Here is a 23,259-nt window from a genome sequence, read left to right as displayed (position 1 = left end):
AGCAGGTTCAATTTACAGTACAACATGTTTTAGTTTAGTGAAGAAGAAAACACTATTGCCCAAAGAAAAAATGGCTGTTTGAATATTGATTGGATTTTGTTGGCAAACTTTAAAAAAAGTCATAATATTAGAGCTCATTCCATGAGAATATGCTCTAACATTATGTGCATATAATAATGTTAGAATCCATATTTGCTTGATATTTGTGCTTATTTGAAGGAATTATGGTGTAACGAACAGGAGAACAAACATGATACTAATCCATATGCACGTGAAGATGATGTCTCTGTTTTGGCTGAGTAAATGAAGGAAAATGCTAATGCTTTTCAGCAAGGATAATCAATGCGGCCATAAACAGTGTGTCACTATGGAGCTGAGGAAAGAATAAGCCAAATTGTCATATAAAATAATTGTGTTTCATATTTATGCTGGGCTTACAAAGGCCTCAAATGTCTTACCACATGTTGACTCAATCATTCTTTCAGTATTTCTAAGCCTGAGAGTGGTGAGGGGGACTTTTCATTGTATTTTTAAAAGGACAACAAGTATGTGAAGACTTTTTTACTGCCTGATGGTGATCATCAAATGTTAGGTGCCTTCATTTCCCCCTTACTGATGGCAACTCAAATGCCATTAGGATCTGGGCAACTGACCTTAATAGCTAAAAGGGCCAGAAGTTTTATATCCGAGAGAGGTATGGGCTGTGGAAAACTAGAGATGACATACTCTTGTTAAAGGCTTGAAACCATATTTTAAAAATAATGTGCTAGTCAAACAAAACACTTTGGCTGTTTGAACTTGGGCAGCAAAGGGCCTGTTTGTAATTCTTGCCCTAACCAAGAACATGGGGCTGAATAAAGCAGAAAGAGAGTGACCTGGGCATCAAAGAGACTTGAGTCTGAATATCGACTGCAACATGTGGGCTCTGTAGCCCTAATCATGTTACTGAACTTCTTATCACTTCTGCCACCTCATTGGTCTGAGATGGTAACCATACCTATTTCAAAGGGCTGCTGTGAGAAATAATTAAAGGAAGAACCTCAAGACTTACCTCATTGGCTGATCCACAAGAAGTACTCAAAAAACAAAGGCTATTGTTACAGACTTTGCATACAGCCCTTTCCCCTTGGTAAAGACCTACTTGCGGCTGTTTCGGCTCTTTTGTTTATTTCTTCTTATTTGTTTGTTTTCTTGACTTCTTACGAGACCAGAGAATTAGGGGTGGCAGTGGCAGGTAGGGAGTAAGACTAGAGGAGGAAAACCGGCTGAGCCAGTGGGGAATGTTTATGGAGGGCCGCAGAGTTTTCCAGAATTGCTCCAACCAGGCCACCACTAAACTCTGCCGATGTTTGTAAGTTTCCTACTAAGAATGAATGCATTCCAAGCACATTTCTTTCTTTCTCTAGTTCTTTATTTTATTTCTGGATATAAAATTAATTTCTCATTTTCTAAAGAAAGGAGAAAACCAACCAAACCATTTCAAGAAGAAAATAAAATTCACCTGTATTCCCGTCAGCCAGAGATTGGCACTGTTAACAATTCAGTGTTTCTTTTCTTTTTCAAATGCATACAAATTTGTGTCTGAATATACTTACCATAATTGGGAACATGCTAAATATATCATTTTGTATACGGTGTATTTTGCTGAACAGAAATGGTTTTTTTTTTGTTTGTTTGTAAGCCATGGAAAGCTAGTATATTTAAGCCACTTTGCACTTTGAAATCAAGACTATCTAGTCTATTCAATGGAATGCTGCTAGGAAGTTGGGAGAGCTGTCTTTATAATTGTGGTAATGATTATTTTAAACTCTTAATGTAGTAATTTATGTTTGAGAATAACTATAGAATCAATTTTTAGTTCTGGTAACATGTTTCCTTTCTTTCTCAACCCCCTAATTGCTCTCTCTGGGAAATAACTATTTGCCAAATATAAAAATTATTCATTCAGATTCTTGAGATATAGTATTTAAACAGGGGAAGATTCATTACACAGCTTTCCTTCAGATCCTTAGAGAAGAGACCCTGGGGGCTTTGTGAGAGTCTGAGAAACAATTTGTTCCTTCTCGTGTCCGAGCTAGAACTCAGGGTAACAGGAATCTGAAAGACATTGTACTCCTCTCTTCAGAGTAAGTCAGGCATTGGGCTATGAGAATGTTTTATTAGCAGTTAGAATTACTAAATCTAACTCAGCCCTGTAATTCATAGTCAAACAATACCGTTACTATATCTAAGTCTCGGAAACATGATATTGATTTAAAAATAAGAGAATGAAGAAATCATGCAATAAGGTAACATTTTTGTACATCATGAAAATGTACTAGACAGTATATTATTTTGAATATAAACCTACAGAGTAAAAGCCCACATCAACTTCAGAATAAAGGTTATATTCTGATTGTGGGACCTTGAGTTTCTATATAGTAATTTATTTCTTACTAAAAATGAAAACATCCAAAATAAATATGTCAAAATGTGACGTCTGTTAAGTAGCAGCTTTCTGGTCTCTATTGTCCACATTTCATGATCATAGGAACCCAGGATTTAGACTTTCCAATAAATTAGCCCAGGCTTCTTTCAGTTAATGAATATATAAAGTATCCAGTTCTCCCAGCTTGTTGGGAATGGGGACTAAATCAGGAGGAACACTGGGAGGTGATCTACAGCTGCCAAAACTAGATTAATGAGTCTCTAAAACTGACTTTTACAAAATTCCTCTGGCAATACGTGTAGTCACGAGAGCAGGTATTTTTGCAGTTACTCATGCTTCGTTTCATTCTCTTGTGATGTATGGTTAATTCTCAGAGAAGCCAGTTCATTGTAATGCTAATTTGGTCTCTCATCCAATAGCCCTTGGGATGTAACAAGCACCACCAGGGCACCAAAATGGCCTTTGTGAGAGAAGAAACAATGCCCACTGTCTCTAGTCCTTTGATCAAAGGGAGAAAAAAAAAATAGGAATTGTATTGGGTTTATAAGATGTCAGCAATCATTATTCCTTTCTTATGCTTTGAATGACTTTTTCTATCCTAATAATTCTTCCAGTACTTGGACTGAGGGTAATTTAAATAAGAACTGCTCAACAAATATTATTCAGAAAAAAATTAGTTGGACCTCACACATAATGCTTTGGAATGTTTATTATACAATGACATTGACAGTTTTATGCCTGTACAAACTTACTATATGTTCTATTGAGTAATCTCATATTGTGGGAGAAAACACACACATACACATATACACACACACACATTTTTACCATGTATTTTACTTTAAGCAGATAAAAGAAAATTAATTTTAAAAACTCATAAACAAGATATTTCAGAAGAGAAAGACAACCAACAAAGCAGCTTCATTGTAAGCAAGAAAAGAAGTAGCATAAATGAAAGGGTAATAACAGCCTAAAAAGTCAGTGTTGAATAGTGAAGGATTTTATCGAAAGAGATTTGATTTTAAGTGTTAATACCTTCCAATTTCATACAAAATACCAGAGTAAATTGATGGCAATTTTCTACCTAGTCATGGTATTCCTGAAAAATCGACAAATCCCCTAATTATTAAGGCTTTCAAACTTCTGTTCCTGAGTATCTTATATCATCTGCTGGGTATTTAAATTTCATGATCTGTCCTGTAATGTTTCATTTAATGCAGAAGATTTCCTTTAAAAGATCATCATTATAAGCTATGTGTTTGCATCGCTGCCATTTGTCAGAGGAGAAAAAAGTGTGGTTTGCAGAAAATGTTTCTTAGAAGAATTATCTGGTGGAGAAACTTTTACCCCATCAATCCCCCACAACCTACTAGCTGCTGGGGTGGTCTGTAGTTCAAATGTCAAAGCTTTCTCTTTTTAAGTGAAACAGAATGTATTTTGTGTAGCATACAGGGGGTTAAATTGCATTTCAGATAAGCAAGAAACTAAAAAGGATTACAGTAAGGGGAGACGTGTTTGCAATTTTGTTTGAAACAGTATCTCGTTTAGTTAAAAAAGAGATCCCTCTTATTGTTACAAAAACAATGCATACCAAGTTACTCTGTAATTCTTCCATTCTTCTGTCATCTAAGTATAATTTTAGAATTTGGGAAAAAGATTTCTGGGTTGTTAGGCAGAATACTGGAGCTGTCCATGACAGATTAATGGGCATTATCTGAAGTGATTAAATTTTACATCAAATACACCTCATTCAAAGATGAGTGATGTGCTGGTTATTTTAAATGGATCTTTAAGAAAATAAACTGCAAGGAAATGAACATAACTACAAAGTATGAATGTAGAACTGGACACAGGTAGGTTGGGAGTAGGGAAATATATGTGTGTACAAGAGCATAATTGTGCAAATGTATTTGTGAGTATGCTTGTATATATGTACATACAACATATGTTCTTATATATGTTATTAAATGGGTAAATTTTATACTTACTGTGTCTGAAAATATGGTAAAGTGCACAGAAATTATCTGTCTTTGCCTTCTACATGAATCTCATATTAAATGTCTGATGCTGTGCTCTTGCCCCATGTGTGTGGTATGGCATCAATGGCATGCTGTTTCTTCTGACTGATTTATCTCTTGATTTCTCAAGAAGCACATTTCAGGAGGTAGGCAGAAGAGTCATCTTGCCTAAGCAAGCACAGCTCCTTGCATGCTGTCAAAGTCTTCCCAGAGTCCTTTCTTATCCCCTAGCCCTCAATTTTTCCAGGCTGTATTTTTTCAGATATAAGCTCTAACTCTGTTGCCTAGGCTGGAATGCAGTGTCACAGTCATAAGGCCAATTTTTGTTTTATATTAAGGGAGACAGAAGAAATGTATGCCCTGCCTTCTATATTCCATTGGGACTGCCTCTGGAAAGACTTATTAGATTCCCTCGTTGAGAGGATTTGTTCCTTTCTTTATTCTACCCATCAGGGAGGCAGGAAGGCAAGCAGGACATTGATACCTTCAGTCCAGCATTTGTAGCATGCTTATGTTATAAGCAGTCTCAATGCACAGCATTAAGTTTTACTTCTTTTGCTTTTATGAATGGAGCAATGATTAAGACATGGTTCGTTTTCAATGTGTTTCATCGATTTTACTTGATTTAAACGAAGACTCATAGTCGAGATGTTTGGGAATAGGAAAGTAGAAAGACATAGTAAGACAAGATGGGTTTTTGTGGTCCACAAAGTGAGGATATTTGTCTTGAGAGCTATGTACATCATTTATGCTGGTTCCTTTGCCATTCAAAAGGGGATCATTGATAATTGCTAATATGATATTTCTTACTTAGAGAAACAAATGGAACTAGGCTAAGCTCACAATGGGAGACTCAGTATTTTCATACACAAATTCATTTATGCATTAAATTATTTATCAAAATGATATTGAGACCCCACTATGTGCCAGCAGTGAAAGGAAGTGATACCAAGTTGAACTAGGTAGTGCTTGTGCTTAAGGAACTTATACTGGGATGGTGAGCAAAGCTATTATGAAAAACAGAGGCACTGTGTGCTCTAGAAGTAGAAAGGAAGGGTGGTGAGTAAGGCTATTATGAAAAACAGAGGCACAGGTGCTCTAGAAATAGAAAGGAAGGGTATTACAGAGAGAAGATCGATGAGAGGCTTCCTAGAGGAGGAAAAGCTTGAACCGAGTTTTGAAAAATAGGACCTAGCCCAAGAAAAGGGAGAATAAAGGGGAAAAGAAGCATTCCAGTTGGAGCAAAGTCATATGCAAAGACATGAGTCAAAAAGAGTGTTTGCTTAGTGAAATGAAAATACTGTGGTCATTTGGTGTGTCTGGAGCATAAAGTACATGTAGGGTGGGAGGGGCAGCGTCCAGATTGTTAAGAATCATCTATGATGAATACACTGTTGTGACATTATCTACAGGTAGTAGAAGCTACTGAAAGAGTTTGAACAGTGACATGACAAAGCCAAATCTGTGCTTTAGATTGATCCCACTGGCTATGGCGTGGATGATGGATTGGAGGAGGCAAGTCTGGAGTCAGGAGACCAGTTATGGGGCCATTAACAAATCCAGAAGAAAAATGATGAGAGTCTGACCTTGGTCAGTGACTGTGAGGATAAAGTGATATTGGTAGGGAGAGAGGGAAGTGGGAGAGGGATGGACCTAGGCAGCCTTCAAGAGACAGCAGCGGGCGGGGCACGGTGGCTCATGCCTATAATCCCAGCACTTTGAGAGGCTCAGGCGGGTGGATCACCTGAGGTCAGGACTTTGAGACCAGCCTGGCCAACATGGCAAAACCCTGTCTCTACTAAAAATACAAAAATTAGCTGGGCGCAGTGGCATGTGGCTATAATCCCAGCTACTCGGGAGGCCGAGGCAGGAAACCACTTGAACCTGAGAGGTGAAGGTTGCAGCGAGCTGAGATCGCCCCACTGCACTCCAGCCTGGGCGACAAAATGAGACTCCTTCTCAAAAACAAAACAAAACAAAAAAACCCACACAATCTGGTGTGGATTTAATGTAGAAAAAGAAGAAAAAAACTAATCAAGGTGATTCTCTGTGGCTTGGATGAACAGATAGGTGGTAATGGTGCCATTCACTGTGATAAAAATCAAAGACAGAAAGCCAAGTTGTGTTGGAGAAAGACAAGGAATATATTTGGGACAGAATGGTGCCTGGGGATTAAGCGATTCAGAGATTCCAGCTCTTTATCTTAAAACAGATGTGCCTGCTATGGAGACATGATCCAGTCCAGGGCTTTGCTATTGTTTCTAGTATCATTGTTTCTTTACTGCCATTAAAGATATGTATGCTATATTTTATAGATATATACATTCAGATTTCAATTTTTTATAATAAATTAAAATTCAAACCTTATAGACTCTTGTACTTTATAAAGGAAGTTTTAAATCAAGGAGTTTGAGAGCTTCGTGAGTCATTAGAAATGATCGAATCCAGCCCTTTATTTCATAGGTGAAGAACTTAAACCCAAAGACTTTAAGCGATTTCTCCAAATTCATGGAGTATATCAATGATAGCACCTGGATTAAAATCCAGATATTCCTGACTTCTGGCAGAATGTGCTTTTTATATGCCATGTGCCTTTTAAAAAAAGGTAAAGGGAAAAATTAAGCAGACATACAAATATGCTTGAGGTTCCATGACTCTGACATTTTACTAGTGTGAGAAGGTAGGTGTAGAAGAGAGGTGCCAGGTTAGTAAAATGTGTTTTGGCACAGGAGACATTTGCTTATACAAAGAGAGAATGACTTTCCTGGGTCCTGGCCCAACTCTGGGGGCAATGTAAATGACTTTGGCAAATTTCAGCAGCCACAAAAATGTGGTCCCACAAGAATCATTACCAAAAAAAGCAATGGCAGGAGAATTTGTTCCTATGGGATTTTCTGGGTTGCCCTTGATAGCTTCGACATATGCCTCAATGGGATGTTGATACCATTCCTTTGGAGGCCGAGTAACAAACATCCACTCACATTATTAATATCAGTATCTGAGAGCATCTCCCTATCAAGCAGGAAGAATATTTACAGAAAGAAACATAGTCAGAGGCAGACTCCATTCACCAACTCTATTGAAATGACTCATTCACATGTTTCTATTTCCTGCTAGACTCAACTCTTTGTACTTGTAGCATTTGGCACCAGGCTTAGTACACCGCACACAGTTACCACATATATACTAAGACTAAACTGAACTGACACAGGGGGTGATAAGCCTGAATTAATTTTAGAATTTGGTTCTGTTTTTTGCCATGTGTGAGGTGATGCATCTGAAGAAAAAAAATCAAGAGGTTGCTGAAGCTCAATGACCAGGGGGCAGCTGATGGGTATCAATGGTAGGAAGCAAGAACAGAGTCCAGCAAAGAAAGTCAAGACCCTTAAAATGGATGGAGCATGAGTTGGCGAAAGGGGAGATCCAAATCAGGAGTCAGCAAAGGCAAAGCAAGTAGCAGGAACCAGGGAAATGGGAAAGAAATGTGGGGTGGGTCTAAGATACCAACAGCCATTGTTGTTGGCTCAGCCTAGTGATGTGAGCTTGGGTTTCCCACACACAGAGGGGCCACAACCTGACATCTGACATTGATTAGCTGTTTCACCTTGCTTTCTATAACCTCTCTGAACCTCAGTCACCACATCTGTAAAATGAGATCCTTGGAGCTCATAATATTTAATGTCTCTTTCAGCTCTCTTGTGTACTAATGGTTTTCTTTCTTCCATAAATAGTAAATATTCTTTCAGATATCAAAATGAGAAATGGGATCCATGGCATGTATATAAGTACAGAAGCCATTTTAAATGTTAGCTAAATAGATCTATTGTCTAAAAAGACAATTATATTTATCCATTTCATAAAAGCAATAGTATATTGGGAGATCTAATAATAGAAAAGCCTGAAAATAATATATTTGGCTTCAGCTGTCTTTTTTTAATAAGGCCATAAACCTAGATATAGTTGGATTTTCAATATTGCCATTGATTTATGGAACAATGAGATTAGATAAAACCATCAACATTTAAGGCATTTTTTGCATTGTTTTACCTTTTTATTGCTTTCTCATATTTACTCTTTTGCTTTATTTCATGGTTGTTTTGCCATAACTGAGTAATACCATATGCACCAACATCCAACGAGGGTCCATTTAATCTGCACCATATTTTAAGCGAACAATGCCTTTGTCAGTTTTTATAGGGTTTAAAATGTTACTTTCTTAAGAATTACATGGAGAAATTATATTCTTTGTGCTTCAAGATATGCTCTGGTTTAAGAGACCCCTTGAAGTGGTCTCTTGAAGTGAAATGATACAGAATGCATTTCACGTACAAGACATGTCATAATCTCACACAGATTTTGGTTCTCATGAAACTGAAGCCCCCAGGGGTTTTGAGAGTCTAGTAAATCTCTCCCAAAATTCTCTCTCATGATGGAGAATGATAGCATCAATTCTCCCCTGGTCATTGGGCAAAAGACAGGGGCATACGATTTATGAGAGAACTACAAATGGCTGATTATATTACCTTCTTAAAAATATGTTTTCTTTGCCTACTTAATACTAAGACTTTTCATACAGTTGACTGGATATTTGCTTTCTCACCATGCGTAACATTTCCTAAGATATTCCAGCCATCAATCAATATGCAAATGTATAAATTAAAAAATGATCAACCTTTGAACAAGTTTCACCTCATCATTTCTGTAGCTTTCATTTTTACATATTTTGTGCATGAATATTGTGTGTTACCAGAATTTGTTTTTAACATTGGTAACAATATGCTTGTGTTTGATGAGTGACATTCCTTCAGAATGGAGCAGAAGCTACTGGGCAATCTAGCCTCAAAGCAAGATACCAGCTCTGCCAACAACCCATTGTATGATCTTAGACAATTTACTTAACTTCCCTGAGCCTCGGTTTAGACATCAGTGAAATGAGGAAAATAATACTTACAGTACCTGGATTGTTCTAAAAGATTCAATGAACTGCGTATTTGTAAAAGCTGGTACATATCTAGCCTTTGTAGAGGCTTTGTGTATTATTGTTATTCCCTTTGTTGTATTTTACAATGGTTGGCAAGGAAATAGAATGAGCAGAACAAAATAAACTTATGTTACTAAGAAAAAAAGGTAAGAACTAATGAGAGGACTTTTAATGATTCCCTTCTATTAAAAGTACTGGCAAAGTAAACTTTCCACATACCTGGCCCTAGGGCTTCTCATCCCACTTCAAATTAACGTGGTCTCCACTATAGTGAAACCAAGTGAAAGTAATCACCCTCTAATGATGCATGTTTTTCTCAAAGGAATAAATATTATAATATATTGTATATGTTATAATATATTATAATAATAAATATGCAATAGCTGACTAAAATTGAAATTATCAGTCAACCAATCATCCAGCCAACCAGTCCAATAACAGAACACTTCCCACATCTCTGAGGCTAGTAGAACATCAGAAGATAGAGTTGAGATTTTTCTTTGATATCTGGCTTTTCTTTGATTTCTACGAAGTCACTGAAGGCCTCGGATTTCTGAACTATAAAATGGAATCAATTCTCTCCTTATAAGTTTGGTATAAGGATCAAGTCAGACAATGTGTACAAAAGCTATGCAAATATTAAATCACTTTACAAATGCAACTTTTTTTTGCTTGAAAGTAATCATTTATTGTTTGTCATTTCATTTCAAATCACATTCCACAATCCTCTTCCTAGTATTTTGGCCAGTAACTTATAAAACTCTGGCATGGCAGTATAGTCAAATAATTTTATTATTCAGGTTGAAAGACTCCTATATTATAACTTATTAGCTCTTGTGGTCAGCATCTTCTAAGCTTAAAATTCACATCTTAGATGTTTATAAAATATTGAACCTTGAGGTAGCTGTCATTTTCTGTAAACATATTTTAAAACCAGTAGGGAATATATGAAGACAATCAAATTTGTTACAAATCTTTTCTGAACCTGGCTGCTATGGCACATCAAGATGGATTTCACAGTTATACATCTACAGAGGAATGTTTAGAGATAAGATGAAAGCAGTCCTCCTTATTAATCACACATTGTATATTTGACTTCTGCCTCCTGCTCCAGCCTTTAAATCAACTACATCTGGTTCTTGCTACTTAAGTGTGCCATTAGATTTTGCATTAAAAGGCAGTTACTCCTGGAGAAAGCAGCCCCATTTGATTAAAAAATAATTAACTAGAGCTATATTCATGCTACTCATCATAGCAGCCAAAATGAGAATTTTAGTGTAGGTCAGAGACTTACTTTATATCTACAACAGGGTCAGCAGAGCTGAGAGGAACTTTATGGTTGTGATGAATGCTGGCATGAAATAGTTATTTTGCTTTGCTGTTGTTAAATTTTATAGTTAAAAAAAGCACAATAGTACAGAATGGTCAACAGCTGATATGAAGAGACTGAACCTTGATGTAGCCACCTATGCTGAGGGTGTTCTCCCTGTGAAGACTAGGGTACATGATTGTTATTACACCTGGAGACGTCAAACTCCGGGAACAGACTCCTGCTAACCAACTGCATAAAAAATTGATGTACAATTATCAAGCAGATCTTGTATTGGAGCTCACTGATTAGTGAACTCTATCAGGGGGAAAATTTGCATAGAAAGCCAGATTTCTTGATAAGCAGGGAATCTGATATTTCAAAGTAAATTTGATGGTTTAAATCAGTATTACTCAATGACATTGCTGTCATTTAGGAAACATGGTAAGAAGTTTGCACCAGAATATAAACTAGAGCATCACTTTCTTCATTGAGAAAGTCTTGCATGTGTGTTTGTATATATATACATCAGGTGAATGAACTAAACAGTGTGCTTAGTGACCTAGATAATTTACATCCTGGTGCAAACTCCTCATTTCATGGCTGACTGTTCACAAGCAGGTCTCATACAGGCAGTTGTTCTATGGACCATACTTTGAGATGCACTGATTCTTTACCTGAATAAGAATTACATTGGGAAGCTTTATAAAATATACAGTTTCCCAGTACATGACCTTAAAGATTTCTGGTGTGTTGTACCTTCATCTGCATTTTAAAATTCTCCCCATGTAGTTTTGATGAACACTCAAGCTTTAAGAGCTATATAATAAAATGCATAGCATAATGAAGCAGTGCTAGGCTAAATAGGTTAGAGGTTAACAACATGGGTTTTGGAGCCGTGGGTTGAATTCTTGTTTGTTCTTGAGCAAGTTGTTTGGGGGTTTTTGCGCCTCAATAGTCTCATCTATAAAGCAGCTATAACATACGTAATTGTGAAGTTTAAGTGTGATTATAAAAGGAAAACACGTAGCTCAGTTCCTGTTGCACAGTAGGCAATGGTAACTGTCACCTATAAATGATAGCTATTATCTTTATAATGGAGACTTATCTGTAATTTTTTAAGATACTTACACTCATGTATAACCTCAAATTCCCTGGAAAAGTAAGGAATATTCTCTTAACGTTTTCCTGCCTGAAATTTCTTCTACTAAACACTGATCAAAAGTAACAATCCAAAGTCTTGGTTTTAAGTGTTAAAAATCTAAATCAATGTGATTGAAGGGGAGAAAAGTTGGTGGCTCAATGGGAGACTGTTAGATCATGCAACTTATAACTGAATGTCCAAGGGTGGAACTGGCTAAAAACATAGCTAGGTCCAGGTGCTCAAAAGGTATCACCTGACTCTGTGTCTATCTATCTATGCATCCAAGTATCTATGTATGTACATAGATCGATCGATCTATCTATCTATCTATCTATCTATCTATCTATCTATCTATCTATCTATCTATCTATCTCCTTATCTAACATCTATCTTTCTGACTCGGCTTCATTCTTGGGCTGACTCTGGTTTTGTGGTGGCAAAATCGGGCATCAGCTGTATTGGGCATATATCACCAGCTTATTAACCACAGAGGAAAAAAAAGTTATTTTGTAAATGAGTTTGATAAAATTTCAGAACTGAGGCTAATGGCCTTGCTTGTGATGTCTTTCCATTCTTGAACAATTCACATCTATGAAGTAAGAGCAGGACGTTCTGGCTTGACCAGTTAGAACCTGTACTCATTTGTGATGCTGGGGTGGGACAACTCTACCTGAAGCATTTGTTCCGAAGGGCAAAAAGATAACTTCCCAAAAGAAAATTAAGGAATGCTATTAGGAAAAAGGGAACATAGGATGTGGAATCCAAAATGACAAATTTTTATTACTCTGTCCTACCCTCTTTTTCTCTACCTGCCTCTTGTTGTTTAAATATGTTAGTTCAATTGGAATAAAGTCAAGATTTGGCCTACAGGCCTTACATTTTGATAATTTTCAGAGATTTATTCTAATATATTTTGTATTTGTTTTATAATAAACTTTTATAGGTTGAATTTTTTCCCTCCTATGTCCAATTTGGGGGAAAAAAAGAATGAAGGGGAATTATCTTATATTGACCAAGAATGAATTTAGAATGTATTAATAATAATAAGAGTTTGATTGAAAACTATTTTTGTTAGCATGGGACAGATTTGTGTTTGATAAATAGAAATAAGCAAGGGATGATGTTAGCAAGTGAGCTGCCAAAGCTTTACAAAGGGGAATTTACATTTAGACTATATTTATTACATGATAATAATTTTACGATGGATTATGAAATAGTGGATGTATTATGGTTCACTAAATCAGTAAAAATCACGTAGCTGTTAATGATTTGGAACCTGGCTTGTGAAGTACGTCTTGGCATAGCTATCAAGTGGTTGAAAGTGTTGGTATGAGAGTCAAGGACTTCAGTGCTCAAGTCCAAATCTGGCTGTTTTTGTGGTGTGTGGCCTTGGACCTGACTTCTCTTGATGCAATTTCCCTATATGTGTAATTGAGTAATAAAATGTAGTCACCACACAGTGGTGGAGGAATTAAATGCACTGACAGGGAGGTGCAGGTTTCCTTTGTATTTTTCAAACAATGCATATGTTCAGCTTTATTCTCCCAAGTACCTAATAGGCTCCCTTGCAGTAAGTCACTTAAAAATTCTCCGTGGTCCCTATGGGCACCATTTATTTTAGCACTACACTGTTCTCTAAGATGGCACCATAAAGGACTAAATATTACCCAAAGCAAGAAGGGCAAATACTGCTATATGGGTTGTAATTTCAGTACCTATTTTTGAGCTTGCAAAGGAGCATGGAGAATGATTATAGCTAGCTCTCAGGCTTTGCAGCTCATTTCATATATCATTGCCTATATTTTAATATTCCTTTAAAGGTTTTCGTTTTGGACATCATCCTTCCTCCCACTCCTCATCCCATTCCCCCAAATGAGCGTGATCCTTTATTTATCATTACAGAAATAGAAGCAGGAGGCTGAATTTTTCTGAGATAAGTGGTCAGTATTGTGTAACGGAAAAACCAGAGCACCAAGAATTAGATTTAAATTAGTATGTGAATTTGGCTGCATTCTTGCTGGACAACCTTGGGTTCATCACTGGCCCTCTCTGATTCTATTTTTTCATCTATAAAATAAACAAAACAATAAAGCTGACTGTGATACATCTTTGCTATAAAGGCTAAATGGATAATGTCAACAATGGGAAAGTGTGATCCAAGTGCAAATTGTCATTATGATTGTGATTATTATAAATATATGTATCAGTATATTAGGAATTTGTTGACAACTGGATTCCTGTGTGCTCTGCTCCCATTTCTCCAACTCCCAGAGATGTAGAGGATCCCCGCCAGATGGCTGATTTGCCAGCTGTGTCTTGTTTTGTCATTGTAAATATTACATGCCCCAACTGGGAGGCTTTGCTTATAATGTAATATGTTTTGTTCTTTATCTCTTGCAGCTTGAGAATTACATTGTGGAAAATATGAAGTCGGAGATGGCCCAGATACAGCAGAATGCAGTTCAGAACCACACGGCTACCATGCTGGAGATAGGAACCAGCCTCCTGTCTCAGACTGCAGAGCAGACCAGAAAGCTGACAGATGTTGAGACCCAGGTACACCCCCAGGGCCAGAGTTCACAGACTCAACCAGGAAAATTTTTTTTTCTTTGGCTTGCTCCATAAACACAGAGCACATTTCAGCACTGTGATTAGGGAAACATATATTTTTGTTTATTGGTAATAACAACAATGACTGCCTGACATGCTATGCGTGTTTCTTTTGATCTAATGAGGGTTGGTATATTTAGCTTTGCATATGTTTGCAAAAACCGGCCAGCAAAGGACCTCATCAATATTTAAATTCAAATAAGCACTGCAGCTACCAACTGTGATATGATATGCGTCAAACAAAGTAACCATTTGGGTCAGATTGGTGTCTTTGTTGTGCATTTTTGACCTGTTTTGTTTTGTCTCTGGTAATGCTGTAGCCATAAGGGCAACTGCAGACGGTTTGTGCATTCAGCAGATTGAAAGGAAAATCCCAAATGAAGTTATGAGGAATATGTGTGTTTATACGTATATCTACCTATTAGGGCCAATGACGTACTTATTTGAGCACCAACGAGTGAAAACTAGGGATGCCCTTTGATCACCATTGTCACAAACACCCCATCATAGTTTACTGGCAAATAGCAAATATCATTTTTGATGACTGTCATTTTTAATTGTCTCTTGGTTCCCTTTTAACCACGAAAATCATTATTCTAGTTACCATCCTGAAACCCAAGGGATGATTCTGTCCCGACGTAGTTGATTTCTGACATGAAAGCTGAAATATATGTGTTCAAAAAGAAGGTGCAACATGATTTCTATTTTCTTTCATTTATGATATTGGCATCACAGATAGATTGGTATTTAAAGAAAAATAGCAATGATAATTGATACAGATAAAACTTTTTATATAACACAACTTCCCCTGCACAAATGGTTTTTATGAAAATCACTTAGAGCAGATAGATCTTTTAGCTAGAAATCACTAGCTTGAGTGATTTCTCACATTCATGCAGCCAGTGTATAAAATCTGGGATTCAAACTCCAGGGTACTCATTTCTTTTCTATCTCCCTTGATTAGTAACACTAATAATTAACTAATTGAATAAGAACTTAAGTATTGACTACATTGGAGCAATGATTCACATGAGCTTTGGAAAATACTTTTTGCTGACCATCAGCATCAGATGAACATGGGAGATGGACGGAACTACATATTGTCCCTGAAAATTACAAGACTTTGTCTAATCATTCATTGTCACAGTAAGTTTGATAACATATGCACATTGGTTCCTTGTGGTATAAATAATGTGACTGTATTATTTATTTTATTTTATTAGAACAGAATGCTCACCCTCTCCTACAAAATACTCTTGTATGTTCAAAAACAAATACACAATATATCCTGCTTAATTGCATATTTGAAATTTGTATAAGTTTCTATTACAGTAACTTTTATGGAACACATTAATTTTTTTATCCCCTAAAACACTGTGTCTTGGGTTGTTTTTTGATCTCTTTCTACCTACGAGTTGGAGTTGTGGGAAAAACAATGTCCCGTTGTTAGCACATTAATCTCCAAACTGTTAAGATGCATGCTATGTAAGGTACTGAGAGATAAATTGTTCTGCATCCTTAAGGCCAGAAGATGTGTACTTTATTGAAAATGGTACAGAAAATTCAATGAAAAAGAATAACTACTCCCTATACAAAGCAGCCAAAACTTACTATTAAAGACCAATGAAAGTTTGTTAGATACAGTGAGAACAATTTTAAGATAGCTGAAACCCAGAAAACATTTCCAAAATCACAAATCCATCACAAGTATCAATGAGAGGGAAGTAGAAAAGGATGACAGTGGCTCAAATTATACCCTACCTTAAGAAGTGACGCCTATGCGTTTTTTTCACTTTCATTTTCATGTCTTCCAATTGCTTATGCTATTTGTAGCTGTGATGCTTCAAACCCGTTATATGTAAATGTATACCCTCGTGCTACTTATTTGAACTATTGCAACAGGACATGTTCTGCTTAGACATAACCACCCAAGTGAACTCAAATCCTGATTCAGAGCCAAGTTTACAAAAGTAATCCTGAATTATTCCTTAACCTCCATACACTCTATTCATTTATAATAAGCATATATAAACCAGTAGATCCTTCTGTGCTATCCAGGCATGCTCTCATGGTTTTCCTCCTATATTCATCTAACTTGGCTTCACACTGGTAAGTGTTGCTTTTCCTAAAACTGCTTCAGGTCCTCAGTTTATTTCAGGAACTCATGACAATGTCTTTCCAATACATTTTAGTGCCCTAGCTTTCACATGATGATGTTATGAAATAATTAACTTATTGCTTTCTAGTCTTCTGCTGACCTTCTAGAATTACAACTTAACAAATACAGAAAGCCACAGGTTCATGCCAATGGCATTTTAAGATGCTCTTGTGCTCAAAAAAGTATCATGATCAGGAAAGATACCAGTAATGACCACACCTCAATAACTCTGCTGGCCATGGTGGCAAGAATCAGAAACCACCACCATGCCTTTTCCTTCCCCTTAGTCTGGCTTGCAGTGTTTTTCTCACTCCGTTATCAGTTTGTACCAATATCTCTTGGCCTTCAAGTTCCTCTTTCCAAGAATACAATATGAAGGGGTTTGTATGAGGAATTATTCATGTCACTTCCTATAGTGTATTTCTATTTCTCACTTCCTTCTCAGGCAAATTTGGTTTTTGGGGAAACTAACAGACAAACAAATTGCCTTAAAATTTGCCTCTAATAATCCATGCTTGGCTCAGTTCTAAGTAATTTTATATATATTAGCTATTTAAAAATAATAATGAATTCTATAAGATAGATGATATACCATCCTATGTTTATTTCCTTATTATCATTTATTATTATGTTTTGAGATAGAGTCTCACTCTGTCACCCAGGCTGGAGTGCAGTGGCTGATCAGGACTCACTGCAGCCTCAACCTTCTGGTCTCAGGTGATCCTCTCACTCCAGCCTCATGAGCAGCTGGGACTAGAGGTGTGTGCCACCATGCTCAGCTAACTTCTTTATTTTTTGTAGATACCAGGTCTTGCTATGTTGCCCAGGCTGGTCTCGACCTCCTAGGTTCAAGCAATTCACCTGCCTTGGCCTCCCAAAGTGCTTGGATTACAGACATGAGCAACCACTCCTGCCTTTGGGTACTTTCTTGATGTAAGATGTTTTAATAGGTCCTATTAGAATGCAACAAATAAAGCAGTCTTTACCTTCATGAGTTTGAGTTAATGTGGCAAAACGCTTCTAAGTCATTTCTTTCTTAACTTTCAGTCAAACTAATGATCTGTGGAGCCCTTCCTCATGGCCTTAAAGATGCACCTTTCCAATCTCCTACTTTCGGAAGTATAATTGACCAGTGCTCGCCAATGGCTGTGCTCTGAAATCCATTGCTGTGTTGGTGCAGAGACCAAAATTTCCAGCAGTCACTTCCACTCATTTTGGCAGGGATATGTAGGCCTGCTCCTGGGAGCTGTAGAAGTCCACTGACACATGACTTTGGCTAGGGGCTCTTCATCAGCCTTGCTGGAACTGTTGCACGGCTGCCTTGAGGGATGAGATTTCCACCCAACTCTTCTTCCTTCCCTCTCCTCTTTCCTGCAATTAGACCTGCATCCCGGTCTGAAGCTTCTCCAAACCTCCTCTGGCTTCCTCCCAATTTTTCCTCGTGGGCATTTCCCCTAATATATTTCCTGCATGTTTAATCCCATTTAATCATCTTTTCAGGCATCACAAATGATCACATCTGCCATTTGGACCTCAATAGCACTCATTAGAAATATAAGGCAAGCCAGGTACAGTGGCCCACACCTAAAATCTCAGCACTTTAGAGAAGAGCCATGTGGAAAAATGACTTGAGCCCAGGAAAAAAAAAAAAAAAAAAGCCAGGCATGGTAATGCGTGCCTGTAGCCTAGTTACTCAGGGGGCTAAGGCTGGAGGATCCCTTGAACTTAGGAAGTTCAAGGTTACAATGAGCTGTAATCACACCACTGCACTGCAGCGTGGTTGACAGAGCAAGACCCTATCTTTAAATATATATATATGTGTGTGTGTGTGTGTGTGTGTGTGTGTGTATTAGGCAGTTCAGGAACAGTTTGTTCAATGAGCATGAATCTTTTAACTGAAATGATGAAACAAACTCTTTAGTGGGTCATCTAAGGAAAATATCCTGTAATTAATTTTCTTACAAGGTTTAGGAAAATTATTTGATAAGCCACTAGGAGAGGGCTCAGCAGCCCATAGGTCAAATTTGACCAGCCATCTTGTTTTGTAGATAAACTTTTATTGGACACAGCTGCACTCATTCATTTATATGTTGTCTATGGCTGCTATTTCACTAAAATGGTAGAGCTAAATTGTTATACCAGATACCATTTGGCCTGCCAAGCCTAAGACGTTTACTATCTGGGCCTTCACAGAAAAATCTGACCAACTCCTGCACTAGGATATAAATTCTTAAGAAGCAGGGATTTTTCTCTCTTGTTCTTGTTCACTGCTCTATCGACAGGATTTAAAACAGTACTGGTGCACAGGCTCTCAATGAATACTTGTGAAATAATTACATTGACTAAGTTTTAGTCCCTTAATCTCTGCAGGTTTCAGCCCAATGTCGCCAAGCCTGAGGGCAATATGCTGGGGCTTGTGTGTTGATTGTAATAGGTACCCACAAATAGCTGATGGGTCAGAAGAGGACTTTGAACAGAAGCATTCTACTGCAAAGATGTCTGACCCAACTAAGAACATTGAATGAATGTTTTTTGTTTTTGTTTGTTTGTTTGTTTTTCTTTTCTGTACTCTGAGAAGCATAAGAAATTTGGACACCTTCCTTACTCGTGATGCTAATTTAGGGGGCAGGGGCAGGGAGAGAGAGTTGGATGCCATCAGCTGCAACAAGCAGAGGACTTCATGGCGACTTGAAAGAAGCCATTTTGGTAGCAGTTGTTAGTGACTAGAGGGTGTCACTAACCAGAGGGAAGCTGCTTATTTACAGCTACATGATAAGCCTGTGGGAAACAACCCAGACTCCGGAGATAGACTCTCCGGGTTGCATTCTGACTCTACTGAGCATTAGCTGTATTGGGAGAGTTATTTCTACCCACAATTCTCTGTCTGTAATGTAAGTCCTATCTCTATTAAACTCTGTAACCAAATGAAGTGGTTATTATATTATACATATAGGGTTATATTATTATGTTATAAATATATACATATATAATGAGGGTATTACTATTATAAATAAAATATATTTGTATATAATATAAATAGAGAATATTATGTAATAGTTATATAGTATTATATCACAACTAAGATGAACAATAATTCCGTAAAATTATCTAATTTCTACATTCCTATTTTCTCATTTTTCCACTAAAACTTTTATAGGAGTTTTGTTTTTCAAGATTTAATAGTCCATTTAAATTTGGAGCTGTCTTCTACTTTTTTTCCCTGATATTGACATTCTTAAGAAACTGGGTTGTTTTGTCAATCATCTCACGTTCTGCGTTTGTCTGAATATTTCTTTATTATGACCTTTAGTTTACCCTTCAATCCCCTGTGGTTTCTGTAAACTGGAAGTTGAGTCTAAAGACTTGTTTAGGTTGAATGGAATATGGTGGCAGAGCTGTTCTGTGGAATTACTGGTCACTTCCTATTGCATCTCTTCAGGAGACGCACTTGCCAGATTGCCACTCCCTTAGTTATGCTGTTCTTTAACTTGGTTAGGGTTATAACCTCCATATCACTGCATCTCAATAGTTCACTTTTCCCTAGGAAATTAACAGATAACCTGTAGGGTAATACTTTGTCACATTATCCATTACTAACCAAGTAAATTACTTCAATCATTTTTAAAATGCTGATTTTCTAACTTTCTCATTCCCTCTGCATGAATCAACCTTAATTCTTCTGTTAGAATTAATTGCCAAGGCATCATATTTTATGTTACAAATTTTTCTTTGGAAAAAAAAATAAAGCAAAAGGAAACATAACCCTAAAAACAGGGCCTATTTCAAAGGTAATGAGTCGTTGAAAGAGATTTTTGGCCAGGCACGCTGTCTCACGCCTGTTATCCCAGCACGTTAGGAGGCTGAGGTGGGCAGATTGCTTGAACCCAGGAGTTCGAGACCAGCCTGGGCAACATGGCAGAGCCCTGTCTTTACAAGAAAAAGAAAACAAAAAAACGAAAAAATTGCTGGGCACACCTCACCGGAGCCCAAGAGGCTGCAGTGACTGTGGTCATGCCACTGCATTCCAGCCTGGGTGACAGAGTGAGACCTCGTCTCTAAAAAAAAGAGATTTTCTTTCTACCTCAATCTCTGACTTTTAGCATTAATATTAATTTAAAGGATCAGAGGCACTCTTGAAAGTATTAAAGGGAGCTGGGTGAAATTTTCCAGCTCACTTTCTCTTGGAAACTAATAATTTTTATTTTTAAATGTTTACTTTTTTTAAAAAAAGAACTAAAATTTTGTAGCCCATAAATCCTCAATTTCAGGTTTTATGTCTCTCTTGCTCTTAGGTATATTTTGAAAAATTTATTCTTTGAAATTGTTCCTTGAGGGGCATGTTTCATATACGCTTTGCTCCTTTTCCTTCTTTTTCTCTATTTAAAAATTTTCTTTTTTTCCCCAAAGATGTGCTTTTGGAATGTGTTTAGGCTAAGAAGGAAATGTCTTTTGTCATTTTAATGGAACACTTCGGCTATTGCTAAGCAGCAAATTCCATAGACGCATGGCAAGAAAGTGGTCAATTTATCATAGTTTGCTATGCAATTCTCTTGGTTGCCCACTTCAGACCTAGTTTAATAGATCAGTGGAGAGAGTTGAAATAAAGCAGCAATAGGGTCAAGGTGATGGGGAAAGAAGAGGAGGGATTGGCATTTGTGCTCTAAACTGCCCTGATCTTTAGATCGGCATTTAGCCTGGACTTCTGATATTGGACCCCTTCCTTCTCCCATATTCAGATGCTGCTCTAGATTTAGACTGTCATCATTGAAGTCTAACTTGATATTCATGTCGGCCCTGTCATCCTTTCTGTGACCATGACTCAAGCCTGAAAGACAGCTCACTGTCCATTGCCCAGAATGTCATCTAACTCAGCTACGAGTGCTGCAGTGTGCTGGGCCCCGGGGGGTCTGGAGGCTTAGAGGACTCCAGATGAGCCTTCCTGCCTCTGTGCAGCTGACATCCTAGGAGGGGCAGAAAGACAGCAAATGGGTGAACAGATATGATAGTTTTCAATAGTGATAATTCTGTAAAGAAAATTAAATGAGGTGATGTGATGGAGGGTGAGGAAGGTATTACTGTAGAGAAGGTGGCCAGAAAGGGACTGTCTAAGATGATAAGAAATCAGCCATGCATATAGGAAGGGGTGGGCATGCCAAGCAGAGGAAACTGCAAGTGCAAATCTTCCAAGATTGGAATGAATTTGGCTAGTCAAGGTGGCAGAAAGAAGACTGTGTAGTTGGAGCATAATAAACAAGTAGTGAACAGGGTTCTGATCACGTGGGTCTTTTCAGACCAGGCTGAGGGCTTTGGGATTCATTCTAATTGCAAAGGGAAGCCATTAGCATGTTGCAAGGGAGATGGCATGATCTGATTTATGTGTTCAAAAAGATCCCTCTGGTTGCTGTGTGACAAATGGACTTGAGGTGGGGCAAGTAGGAAAAGGAAGACAAACTGGGAACTGTAGTGGTCTCCAGACTGAGATATGGGCAGCTTCATTTTCAATTTTAAATGGTTCCATTTTGTTCTCAATGGACATGGAGGAGAATACTTACTGTCTTTTGGAAATTAAAATTTTTGGTGTCTGAGAATGTCAGGAAGTGTGATCAGAGAGTACGGCGAATAAGAAAGAAAATAGATTTTATTTAACTGCATATGATATGCTTGATTTAGTGAGACAATGTGCCTCATAAACAAATATTGAGTGTTGTCTCTGTGCCAAGCTTTGTTCTAAATGTCACCAAAACATACAAGTGTTTCATTCCCTATTTCATTATTTTATAAATTGTCACTCAATAAACAAATACAAATCTTACTTGGACAATAATATGTTTAATAGTTGAAAGTTATATCTTGTGCATCTCCAATATTTATATTCTCTATCATTTATCTCCACTGAGCTCCTCCAAACTCTACCTTCAAATTCTGTTTGTTTTGAAATGAAATAACAGAGAATAGAAAAAATGTTTTTTAAAACATGAAACCCTTTACAGACATGAATATGATTAGTAGCAGTACATTTTAGACTGGCTTTCAGATCCTTACTAATGACTATATAAATAAGTCATAGCAGTTTAAACTTTTTTAGAGTATAAATGCTGTATCTCACCATTCTCTGCCCCATCCCCTCCTCGCCCTCCTGTTCCACCCCTTGCGGGGCTAGGACTGTAGGGTGAGGCAAGTGAGACCACGTCAGACCAAATCAGACATGTGCAGAATCAGATCCTGTCTTTATTTTAAAATGATATTCTGTTAAATGTGGATTTCTTGCATTAATTGTAAAATTTTTAAAATGTTACATTAAAATATTACTTACCTTGATTACTGAGATTTCTGACACCCCTTTAAGTTTTGCAACTGAGGCATTTGCCTCTCTCACCTCAGCCTAGTTCCTGCCTTGCTCCCTTCAAATACATCCCCTGCTCCTGCAAACTCCTGTAGCCCAAGTCCAGCCCAGGGCCTATAGGTGTATACTGTTTTTTATTTTATTATTATTATTATTATTTTTGAGATAGGGTCTCACTCGGTCACCCAGGCTGTAGTGCAGTGGCATAATTATGGCTCACTGCAAACTCTGCCTGCCAGGCTCAAGTGATTCTCCTTCCTCAGCCTCC

The 23,259-nt window shown here is 37.5% G+C and overlaps 1 protein-coding gene across 3 annotated transcripts in view; it reads left to right on the top strand.

Moving 5' to 3' along the window:
- The window catches only part of ANGPT1 (angiopoietin 1), a 271,322-nt gene that overhangs the window by 139,324 nt on the left and 108,739 nt on the right, over positions 1 to 23,259 (top strand). For all 3 annotated transcript variants that reach the window (XM_058444036.1, XM_032760263.2, XM_032760262.2), the window contains exon 2: positions 14,281 to 14,436. In XM_058444036.1, coding sequence (XP_058300019.1) covers positions 14,281 to 14,436 — 156 coding nt within the window. The remainder of the gene's footprint in view (positions 1 to 14,280; positions 14,437 to 23,259) is intronic.

This window comes from Hylobates moloch, unplaced genomic scaffold, assembly GCF_009828535.3.
Source record: "Hylobates moloch isolate HMO894 unplaced genomic scaffold, HMol_V3 SCAFFOLD_9, whole genome shotgun sequence".
Classification (NCBI taxonomy): Eukaryota; Metazoa; Chordata; class Mammalia; order Primates; family Hylobatidae; genus Hylobates; species Hylobates moloch.
The sequence above is the reverse complement of the archived record's forward strand: the minus strand, read 5'-3'. Positions and strand labels throughout refer to the sequence as shown.